At 43.9% G+C, this 11857-nt stretch overlaps 1 protein-coding gene across 3 annotated transcripts in view; it reads right to left on the bottom strand.

Annotated features, from left to right (window-relative positions):
• The window catches only part of CCNT1 (cyclin T1), a 28749-nt gene extending 16892 nt beyond the window's left edge, over window positions 1-11857 (bottom strand). For all 3 annotated transcript variants that reach the window (XR_008511939.2, XM_054527194.2, XM_002823161.5), the window contains exons 1-2: window positions 10975-11857; window positions 7663-7744 (exon numbers count right to left, since the gene is read on the bottom strand). Coding sequence is in view for 2 of the 3 variants with exons in the window: in XM_054527194.2 (XP_054383169.1) it covers window positions 7663-7744; window positions 10975-11135 (243 nt within the window). In the remaining variant the exon portion in view is untranslated. The remainder of the gene's footprint in view (window positions 1-7662; window positions 7745-10974) is intronic.

Genomic DNA, 11857 nt, shown 5'->3' on the forward strand with positions numbered 1-11857 from the left:
ACTAGAACTGATATTCTAATACTTATTTGTAACCCTGATGTCACCTATGCTATACTTTTCTAGAGTAAGTTTTTCTCCACAAATTCAACTCATAGTAATTATTTCAGACAAGACCATCGGAGACAAAAATAATTTAAAACAAAATTTTTTTAGGCCAGACACAGTGGTTCAAGCCTATAATCTCAGCACTTTGGGAAGCAGAGGCGGGGGATCACTTGAGCCCAGAAGTCCGAGACCAGCCTGGGCAACATAGTGAGACAGACTCCATCTCCATACACATACAGAAAAAATTGTTTTAAGTAAACATAGTGATTCTTTTCCTTCACATTTGTTTCAGATGAATATGAAGCATACTACATATATATTCCTCAGACTTTAGGATAAACAAAACAGGACCAGAGAAAAATGGATATGAACAAAGGTATGGTGATCTAGGCGTAAAGCACATTTTCAACACTAAACTGAGTAGTTAAATAAATTAGATAATCGGATGTGGAACACTAAATATTTTTTTTCTTTTATTTTTTTTTTTGAGACAGCATCTCACTCTGTCACCCAGCTGCAGTGCAGTGGCGTCATAATCACAGTTCCACTCAACCTCCTGGGCTCAAGAGATATTCCCATCTCAGCCTTCAAAGTAGCTGGGATCACAGGCACACATCACCACACTCAGTTAATTTATTTTTATTTTTAACAGAGATGGGGTCTCCCTACATTGTCCAGGCTGCTCAAACTCCTGGGCTCAAATGATTCTCCTGTCTCTGCCTCCCAAAGTCCTAGGATTACAGGTGTGAGTCACCTCACCCAACCAAGATTCTTAACAAGAGTGACACTAAAGATTTTGAAAAATATAGTTTAAGAAATGTTTATGATAAATGTATATAACTATTATGTACCCATGATAATTAATAAAAATAAATTTTTAAAACAAAGTAATATTTAGAAGGAGTAATCTGGTGGTAGGTAGAACTAGGAGAAAAGGATGGGATACATTAAAAGTTAATTCAGGCTGGGTGTCGTGGCTCACGCCTGTAATCCCAGCACTTTGGGAGGCCGAGGCAGCGGATCACTTGAAATCAGGAATTCAAGACCAGCCCGGCCAACATGGTGAAACCCCGTCTCTACTAAAAACACAAAAATTAGCCAGGCATGGTGGCACACACCACCACTCGGGAGTCTTGTAGTAGGGTAGTCCCACCTACTCGGGAGAATTGCCTGAACCCAGGAGGCAGGGGTTGAAGTGAGCCAAGATCATGCCACTGTACTCCAGCCTGGGCAACAGAGCAATACTGTCTCAAAAAATAAAATAAAAGTTAACTTAAATAATAATTTAGGCATTAGGACATAAAGTTTAGAGTACTTTGGGAGGCCAAAGCAGGAGAATCACTTGAGCCCAAAATTCAAGATCAGCCTGGGCAACACAGTAAGACTCTGTCTCTGTTTTTCTAAAAATTATTTTAAAATATAGAAAAAAGAATTTTAAAAAGTTTAGAGAAGGCCAGGTGTGGTGGCTCACGCCTGTAATCCCAGCACTTCGGGAGGGCGAGGCAGGCAGATCACCTGAGGTCAGGAGTTCAAGAACAGCCCGGCCAACATGGTAAAACCCCATCTCTACTAAAAATACAAAAATTAGCCAGGAGTGGTGGCGCACACCTTTGGTCCCAGCTACTTGGGAGGCTGAGGCAGGAGAATCGCTTGAACCCAGGAGGTGGGAGCTGCAGTGAGCCAAGATCACGCCATTGCACTCCAACCTGGGCCACAGAGTGAGACTCTGTCTCAAAAAAAAAAAAAAAAAAAAAAAAGGTTAGACACTAGCAGTAGAAATAAAGGAAAAAAGAAACACAGGCATCACTTTGTAAAACTAATAGGGCTGCACTAAATATATGTACATGTACTTGCATACAAAGAAAAAATTCTAATGGGATATACTCTAAAATGTTCACAGCATTATCTCTTTATTTCCTGTCCTCTTCCAATTTTATGATAATTTAAAAAGTATATACTTATAAGGAGAGGAAAAAAATGGTAACATTATAAAATTAGCAAGACTTTATAGGCTGGGTGCAGACTCTTGCCTATAATCCTAGCACTTTGGGAGGCCAAGGCAGGAGGATCCCTTGAGCTCAAGCCTGAGCAACATAGCAAGACCTCATCTCTACAAAAAATCAAAAGGAAAATTCACTGGGCGTGGTGGCACTGTAGTCCTGGTAAGGTGGGAGGATCACTTGAGTCCAGGACATGGAGGCTGCAGTGAGCTATGATTGTACCACTGCACTCCAGCCTAGCCTAGGTGACAGAGTAAAACCCTATCTTGGGGTGGGGGGGACTATAACTAACTGAACAAAGGGGAAAAGGACAAGTCAAAGACTACTCTAAGGTTTCAAGCCTATTAGAAACTAAAGTATGGCATAAACTAATAAAACCAAAATAAAACTAAACTAAATTATGGCACCACTGCACTCCTGGGCAATGGAGGAGACTCCGTTTCAAAAAAAAAAAAAAAAAAAAAAGAACCCAATAAATGTTTCTTGAGGTAATGAATATTTGTTGTTTGTTAGGGTGGAAAGAAAAGGGCCCTCATCTACAGTGCTGGAAACAATGTATAATCTTTCAGTAGGGCAAACTGACACTATAAAAATTTTTATATATTGTACACTTTGGGCACAGCAATTCCACCTATAGGAACTTGTATTAAAATGCTTATAAGTGCACTATATATATACAAGACTATCCCATGAAACATAACGTACAATATAATAAACTAGAACAACCCAAATAGCTATCAATAAAAAGCTGGTTAAATAAACTACAGTAACTACACAAATACCATGTGGCAAATTAAAATAATAAGAAATCCAAAAAATAATAATGGGAAATATGTAAAGATGTCCGATACATACTATTACATGATAAAGGCAAGCTGTGCAACAGTAGCATAGCAAGATATGATTTTTTAAATAAAAATACATCAATGCTAGTTTACGCGCACAGAAAAATGTCTGGGCCACTATATACCAAACATTTATCAATTGTTATCTCTGGGTGGGATTACAGAGTAGTTTTCACTTTCCACATACATTTCTGTACTGTCTTAATTTTTACCATGGGAATTTATTATAATACCTTTGGGTTTCTTTTTTTTGAGATGGAGTCTTACTCTGTCACCTAAGCTGGAGTGCAACGGCGCGATCTCAGCTCACTGCAACCTCCACCTCTTGGGTTCAAGCAATTCTGCCTCAGCCTCCCGAGTGAGTAGCTGGGACTACAGGTGCACGCCACCATGCCTGGCTGATTTTTGTGTTTTTAATAAAGATGGGGTTTCACCATGTTGGCCAGGATGGTTTTGACCTCCTGACCTCAATTGATCCACCCAACTCGGCCTCCCAAAGTGCTAGGATTACAGGCCTGAGTCACCACACCCAGCCTCTAATACCTTTGTAATAAGAAAAACACACACACACATACAAAAATGCCTGAGGACTTGACAGGATACATAACATATCAATGCCACATTGATTATTAGGCCACACTTAATGTATTAAGTCCTCGCACATTTAAATTTGGATTCATCACAGCTAAACTTAGAATTAGCATGTTAAAAGGTGATATTAAATCTGGAATCTGTTGATTCCAAAATGTGCCTAAAATCAATCCTCTAAAAAGGATCAACAACTTCAAATTAATCAATGGATTTTGAAAAAGGCATGACATCCAAAAGAATATCCCTATACTGGCCAGGTGCAGTGGCCCATGCCTGCAATTCCAGCACTTTTGGGAGCCTAAGGCGGGAAGATAGCTTGAGGCCAGGAGTTTGAGACCAGCCTGGGCAACAGAGCGAGATCTCCCTTCTCTAAAAAATAAATATATATAAAAATGTTTGAAAGAATATCTCTATATTGGATAATTACCAGATCATCCATTCATTCAATAAGTTTACTGAAAGTGCTTTAGAGAATATACAGAAAAGGGAATCTCTGTCCTTTTTAAGCTTAACAGATAAGAAATAAAAAGATATGGCCTGGCACAGTGGCTCATGGCTATAATTCCAGCACTTGGTAGGCCGAGGCGGTTGGATTGTGAGGTCAGGAATTCAAGACCAGGCTGGCCAAGATGGTGAAATCCCGTCTCTTCTAAAAATACAAAAATCAGCCGGGTGTGGTGGCAGGCACCTGTAATCCCAGCTACTCGGGAGGCTGAAGCAGGAGAATTGCTGGAACCCAGGAGGCGGAGGTTGCAGTGAGCTGAGATGGCGCAGCCACTGCACTCCAGCCTGGGGGAAAGAATGAGATTCCAGGTCTCAAAAAAATAAAAAAAGATATAATTTAAAAGATAAGGCTGGGCGCGGTGGCTCACACCTGTAATCCCAGCCCTGGAAGGATAAGGCAGCCAGATCATGAGGTCAACAGTTGAAGCCAAGTCTGGCCAACATAGTGAAATCCTGTCTATACTAAAAATACAAAAATTAGCTGGGTGTGGTGGCGGGTGCCTGTAGTCCCAGCTACTTGGGAGGTTGAGACAGGAGAATCGCTTGAACCTGGAAGGTGGAGGTTGCAGTGAGCTGAGATGGCGCCATTGCACTCCAGCCTGGGTGACAGAGTGAGACTCCGTCTCAAAAATAAATAAATAAATATATAAATAAATAAAAGTTAAAAGCACGGGAAAATATATATTAACCTATATATGAAGAGTGGACAAACTGATTTGAGATTTTTTTTTGATTTGAGATTTACTTCACCCCAGATTTCAAGTCTTTATCATAATAAAAGGGAAGAATTATAGAAAACCTTCAGAACTGGCAAAACGGCTACGAATTTCCTCTTCAAATTTCACTTTTTAACTACTCACTACCTTCTATTCTGGTGCTATCAGATAGCCTCGTTAAATGCTAACAGGCTTCTCTCTCTTTTAATAAGAAGGGTATACTCCTTGCAATCAGAGCCAGAACAAGGCTCCAGGGCATGACTAGAGGTACAGGGGCTAAGGGCAGAAGAAAGCCAACCTGGGTGGATCATCAGCAAAAATCTTTTTTCTTTTTGTTTTGAGATGGAGTCTCACTCTGTCGCCCCGGCTGGAGTGCAGTGGCACGATCTCGGCTCACTGCAAGCTCCGCCTCCCGGGTTCATGCCATTCTCCTGTCTCAGCCTCCCGAGTAGCTGGGACTACAGGCGCCCGCCACCACGCCCGGCTAATTTTTTTTTGTATTTTTAGTAGAGACGGGGTTTCACCATGTTAGCCAGGATGGTCTTGATCTGCTGACCCCATGATCCGCCCGTCTCGGCCTCCCAAAGTGCTGGGATTACAGGCGTGAGCCACCGCACCCAGCCCACAAAAATCCTAATTCACAAATCCATAAAGTTTCCTGTGCAGTTACTCCCAATACTGTTTCTGCCAGTTTCTTACATTTCAGGAGCTATGTCTAGCGTCATAAACTCTCTTTCTACAGCATTAAAAAAGTAATAATAACTCTGAAAACCCACCATTCTAAGGATATGAAATAAGCATCCTCAAAGGCATAACCTTTTTCTTTTTGAGACAGAGTTTCACTCTTGTTGCCTAGGCTGAAGTGCAATAGCGATCTCGGCTCACCACAACCTCGGCCTCCCCAGTTCAAGTGATTGCCTCAGCCTCCTGAGTAGCTGGGATTACAGGCATGAGACACCACGCCTGGCTAATTTTTGTATTAGTAGAGATGGGGTCTCTCCATGTTGGTCTCAAACTCCCGACCTCAGGTGATCCACCCGCCTCAGCCTCCCAAAGTTGTGGGATTATAGGCGTAAGCCACCGTGCCTGGCAGGATAACCTTTTTCTTAAAAAAAAAAAAAAAAAAAAGCAGTGAAATATTCGACTCACAAATCCATTTGAAGTATACAGCCGGTGCAGTGGCTCACACCTGTAATCCCAACACTTTGGGAGGCTGACGCGGGCAGATCACCTGAGGTCAGGAGTTCAAAACCAGCCTGGCCAACGTGGTGAAACCTCGTCTCTACTAAAAATACAAAAATTAGCCAGGTGTGGTGGCACATGCGTGTAATCCCAGCTACTTGGGAGGCTGAGGAAAGAGGATTGCTTGAATCTGCGAGGCGGAGGTTGCAATGAGCCGAGATCATGCCATTGCACTCCATCCTGGGCAACAAGAGCGAAACTCCATCTCAAAAAAAAAAAAAAAAAAAAAATCAATCCATATGAAGTACTCATCAAGTTTATCCCTATTACCTTGGCGTTTTATTAAGTAAATACAGTCCTTCCTAGAAATGGGATATCACTATGCATTCACTTTCAAGTCATTTATAATAATGTTAAATAGGACCATTTCAAATAGTTACACTGAAAAGATTTTATAATTCTGTACAAAAAAATAAAATTTCTTTATTAGTTTAATTTCATTCTTCCTGTTCTTTTTAAAATTTTTTTACTGTTTTTTTTTTTTTTTTTTTTTGTAGAAACGGGGTCTCACCATGTTGCCCAGGCTGGTCTCCAACTCCTGGGCTCAATCAGTCCTCCCACCTGAACCTCTCAAGGTGCTGTGATTATACATAAGAATGAGCCGCCATGCATAGCCTATTTTTCATGTACTTAAAAGTAATTTTCCCAGCTATTATTACATAATGTACTTTCCCCTCCAACTGCTGACTGGAATTTTATCAAAGGCTTTTGGAAAATCTAAGTAACTTACATTTACTTCTTTTGCTGTGACCATATTTTATAAACTACTTCAAAATTAACGCCAGGAATGGCGGCTCATGCCTGTAATCCCAACATTTTAGAAGGCGAAGGCAGAAGGATCCCTTGAGCCCTGGAGTTTGAGACCAGGCAGGGCAACATAGGGAGACCCCATCTCCACAAAAAAAATTTTAAAAATTGCCAGGGATGTTGGCAGGCCTATGGTCCCAGTTACTTGGGAGGCTACGGCAGGAGGACTGCTTGAGCCCAAAAGGTTAATGCTGCAATGAGCCATAATCAAACCACTGCACTCCACCATGGACAACAGGTGAAGACCCTGCCTGTCTCCCTACCCCATCAAGAAAAAGAAAGCTATACCTAAATTCCACGATTTCCCCTTTAATGTTACTCCTCCAATCCCAAAATGTTGACTTTAGATGTCTGATAATCTGTTTTTTGGGGGTTTTTTTGCAGACAGGGTCTCACTCTGATGCCCAGGCTGGAGTGAAGCGACTCGATCTTGGTTCACTGCATCCTCAACTCCCTGAGTTCAAGCAATCCTCTTGCCAGCCTCTGGAGTAGCTGAGACCACAGATGCATACCACCACACCCAGCTACTTGCTTTTTGTTTTTGTTTTTGATATTTTGTAGAAATGAGGTCTCATTATGTTGCCCAGGCTGGTTTTGAACTCCTGGGCTCAAGTGATCCTCCCATCTCAGTCTCTCAAAGTGCTGGGATTACAGTTGTGAGCCACTGCACCCGGCCTAATCTACTTCTTTAGAGAATCGACATGGATGTACTAAATCCACTAGACAAGTAGACACTTAACAGGAAAACTGAAAAGCTGGATTCAGAACAGCAACACAGCACATAATGAAAGTGATCAACCCTAAATTCTAAAGTTCGAGTTACAGTTCAGTAGCAAAGACCAACCACAAATGAAATAGGTAGTTGAAATCAATCACAAAAGGATTACATCATATAAAAAAAATTATACTTACATTTCCAGGGAACTGTGTGAAGGACTGAATCATGTAGAATCGATGCATGTATACTATAGCAGTGTTGATAGTCAATTGTGAGCTGAAGTGTTCAAGTTAAGATCCAAAAACAGGCAGGTATAATTTTGGAAAAGATAACCTCTATCTCCCTCCCAAAAGGATGAAATGGCCAAGCAAGTAGATGCTACTAAATGAAAATCATACTTATCTCTCCAAATCAAAGAATATGTCTGTTTTCTTTCACCAAATTATTAATCGCCAATTGACGCTTAGCACAATGCCTTACACATAACAAATATTTAATATAAATGTACTGAATGAATAAACAAACATCTCAGGATGTATGGATCTAGACAAATTTTTTAAAAAACTATGTAAGGCGGCCAGGCGCGGTGGCTCACGCCTATAATCCCAACACTTTGGGAGGCTGAGGGGGGCAGATCACCTGAGGCCTGGAGTTCAAGACCAGCCTGACCAACATGGAGAAACCCCGTCTCTACTAAAAATACAAAATAAGCTGGGCGTGGTGGGGCATGCCTGTAATCCCAGCTAATCGAGAGGCTGAGGGGGGCAGATCACCTGAGGCCTGGAGTTCAAGACCAGCCTGACCAACATGGAGAAACCCCGTCTCTACTAAAAATACAAAATAAGCTGGGCGTGGTGGGGCATGCCTGTAATCCCAGCTACTCGAGAGGCTGAGGCAGGAGAATCGCTTGAATCGGGAGGCGGAGGTTGCAGAGAGCCAAGATCACCCACTGCACTCCAGCGTGGGCAACAAGAACAAAACTCCATCTCAAAAAAAAAAAAAAAAAAAAAAAAATTTATAAGGCCTGGCTGGGCACAGTGGTTCACGCCTGTAATCCTAGGACTTTGGGTGGAGGCAGAGGCAGGTGGATCACTTGAGGTCAGTAGTTCGAGACCAGATAGGGCAACATGGCGAAACCCCTCCTTGACTAAAAACACAAAAATTAGCCGGGCGTGGTGGCAGTTATCTGTAATCTAACGTGATTTACAGCACCCACCCTGATCTGGCCCATAGGTATGTCTCCACTACCTCTCTCACCTACTAAATTCCATCAGCTAAACTAAATTATTTTCTTTTTTTTTTTTTTTTTTTTTTTTTTTTTGAGACGGAGTCTCGTTCTGTTGCCCAGGCTGGAGTGCAGTGGCACGATCTCGGCTCACTGCAAACTTCACCTTCCGGGTTCAAGCGATTCTCCTGCTTCAGCCTCTCAAGTAGCTGGGACTACAGGCTGCGCCACCACGCCTGGCCAATTTTTGTATTTTTAGTAGAGACGGGGTTTCACCATGTTGGCCAGGCTGGTCTGGAACTCCTGACCTCAAGTGATCCACCCGCCTCAGTCTCCCAAAGTGCTGGAATTACAGGCGTGAGCCACCACACCTGGCCTAAATTATTTTCAGTTCCACTTCTCTCTGGCAACCAAGCCTTCTCATGTGGTGATCCATGGGACAGGAAACATTTGAAATGATTTGATAATTCATTCACTGAAGAAGAAAACTTGTAAATGCCTTACTTCTAAAAACTTCAACAGACAATATAGGGTAGAGATATGATGCAGTCCCAAATTACAACAGCCTTTTTTTTTTTTGAGGCAGAGTCTCGCTCTGTCGCCCACACTGGAGTGCAGTGGCACCATCTCGGCCCACTGAAACCTCTGCCTCCCAAATTCAAGCGATTCTCCTGCCTCAGCTTCCCCAGTAGCTGAGATTACAGGCGCCCACCAACAGACCTGGCTACTTTTTGTAATTTTAGTAGAGACAGGGTTTCACCTGTTGGCCAGGCTGGTCTTGAACTCCTGGCCTCACGTGATCGACCTGCCTCGGCCTCCGAAAGTGCTGGTATTACAGGCGCGAGCCACCGCGCCTGGCTGACAACCTTAATGACAACACACATACAAAAAGGAAAGCGTTTTAAGGATACACTGAAATAGAATTTCAGTGTATCCTTAAAAAAAGATTTAACTCCGTACTGACAGGATGCTTAGGAAACAAACCTGGACATCAGCAGGAAACCAACCCGGACATCAGCAGGAAACAAACTGGCGATAAAACAGACACCCATTTTGAGATGAACACACCCTTAAGATACACACATTACTGTCAGCCACACATTTAAATAGAAGCTGCACCCAAGAAAATTTTCACACGCAGAGTGGAAAGAACTTTAAAACCATACTAGTTTTCTCCACCACAAAATAAGTGTATTTCCTGACAAAAATATGTGGGAGAGATCACCTCATTTTTTTTTTAATTGTTTTTTCTGAGACGGAGTTTCACTATTGTTGCCCAAGCTGGAGTGCAGTGGCGCGATCTCGGCTCACTGCAACCTCCGCCTCCTGGGTTCAAGCGATTTTCCTGCGTCGGCCTCCTAACTAGCTAGGATTACAGCTGTCCGCCACTACGCCAGGGTAACTTTTTGTGTTTTTAGTAGAGACAGGGGTTTAATCATGTTGGTCAGGCTGGTCTCGAACTCCTAACCTCAGGTGATCCACCCGCCTCGGCCTCCCAAAGTGCAGAGATTACAGGCGTGAGCCACCGCACCCAGCCGTTACCTCATTTTTGAAATAGAAAATGAAATACATATCATCACTCTAAGTAACTTAAGGACCCACTATTTTATAAACTATTTAAAACATCAGATTCGTGGGTATCCCCTACAAACGTAAACTAACATCTTTCCTCTGAAATTCTACAAAACAGTAGCTACTAATTGAGCATCTGAATGCAAAGCACTGTGATGGACACAGAATCAAACACAAGAGGTATCAATCCCATTTTATAGACAAGACGACCAAGAATTTGAGAGGTCACTTAAACAGTTAGTAGATGAGGAATGGATTTTGGACGAAGGCTGAGGCATTAATTCTAGTCCACCCTTTATAAGACTTTCAGGTACTGAATTTCTCGAAATGTACACACTAGGTTTGGGAGGCAGCCGTCAACAGAGAAACCTCTGCCAGACCCAGTCCCCTAGGGCACAGCGGAAAATGAGAATAGCAGATCAGAAAACAATGAAGAGAGAGTTGGAAGGGCTAGTTAAAACACAAAGCCGGGAAGGATACGAATTCCCAGCAAGGTTGGCGGCACGGGTGAGCGAGCGGGAAATCAACTCCGCCTCGCTTCCCTAGCGCGAACTGAGTTTCAGCCCGCCCCATCGTGGGCTCTCCCAACTAGACATCCAGCTTCTGCCCACCTTCTTCCCCACTTTCGTCCCCCACCAGAGCCTGAGACCTGGACGCCAAAGCATGGCGGGACCAACTCCAAGGCCGAAGGCCTAGGCCGCAAGGATACACGTTAAGACGCTGCCCCATGTCCTGGAGCAGATTGGCCGCCTGCTGGCGATAAGAAAGTTCTTTATCTGGGTCCACGCCAAAACGACGGGATGGGCTATTTTCCAGCTGCTCTCGAGTGAAATACCACCGTTTGTTGTTGTTCTTCCTCTCTCCCTCCATAGTGCTTCAACCAGAAGGCAGCGGCGAAGGCTGCAGGCACTTCCCAGCGTCACCTAAGAGGCGACCCACATCCGCTGTGCAGTGGCAACTGCGACTTGACGAACTTCCGCTAAGCGTCCACCGCGGGGTTGTGACTCGCTTCCGTAGAAGAAGAAAAAGTCAAAGGACCTACTTCCCTAATGCACCTCGCGACACCCCGTAGCCGAGTTAACAGCCAATATGCGACCAGAAAAAACCTTGAGGCGAGGACACAGGCGCGTCACGTGACCCTTGGGAGGCGGAGTGGGGTTAGAAGTTCTCGCTTAAAAACCGTGTATCTTCCCGCGAGAACCGGATTGAGCGTTGGCGCCCCGGGTTAGGCTGCGAGGCCGCAATTGTAGTGGAATGAGGCGCCCGCCCACGCGCCGCTTGGCGGTTCTTACGAGAACTTCGTTTGTGACGGCAGTGGTGATATAAAATGGGGCAGACGGGCCGGGCGCGGTGGTTCACGCTTGTAATCCCAGCACTTTGGGAGCCCAAAGCGGGCGGATCACGAGGTCAGGAGTTCGAGACCAGCCTGGCCAATGTGGTGAAACCCCGTCTCTACTAAAAATACAAAATTAGCCGGGTGTGGTGGCGCGCGCCTGTAGTCCCAGCTACTCGGGAAGCTGAGGCAGGAGCGCAGTGAGCCGAAATCATGCCACTGCACCCCAGCCTCCAGCCTGGGTGATAAAGCCAGACTC

The sequence above is a fragment of the Pongo abelii genome, chromosome 10 (assembly GCF_028885655.2).
Source record: "Pongo abelii isolate AG06213 chromosome 10, NHGRI_mPonAbe1-v2.0_pri, whole genome shotgun sequence".
NCBI lineage: Eukaryota > Metazoa > Chordata > Mammalia > Primates > Hominidae > Pongo > Pongo abelii.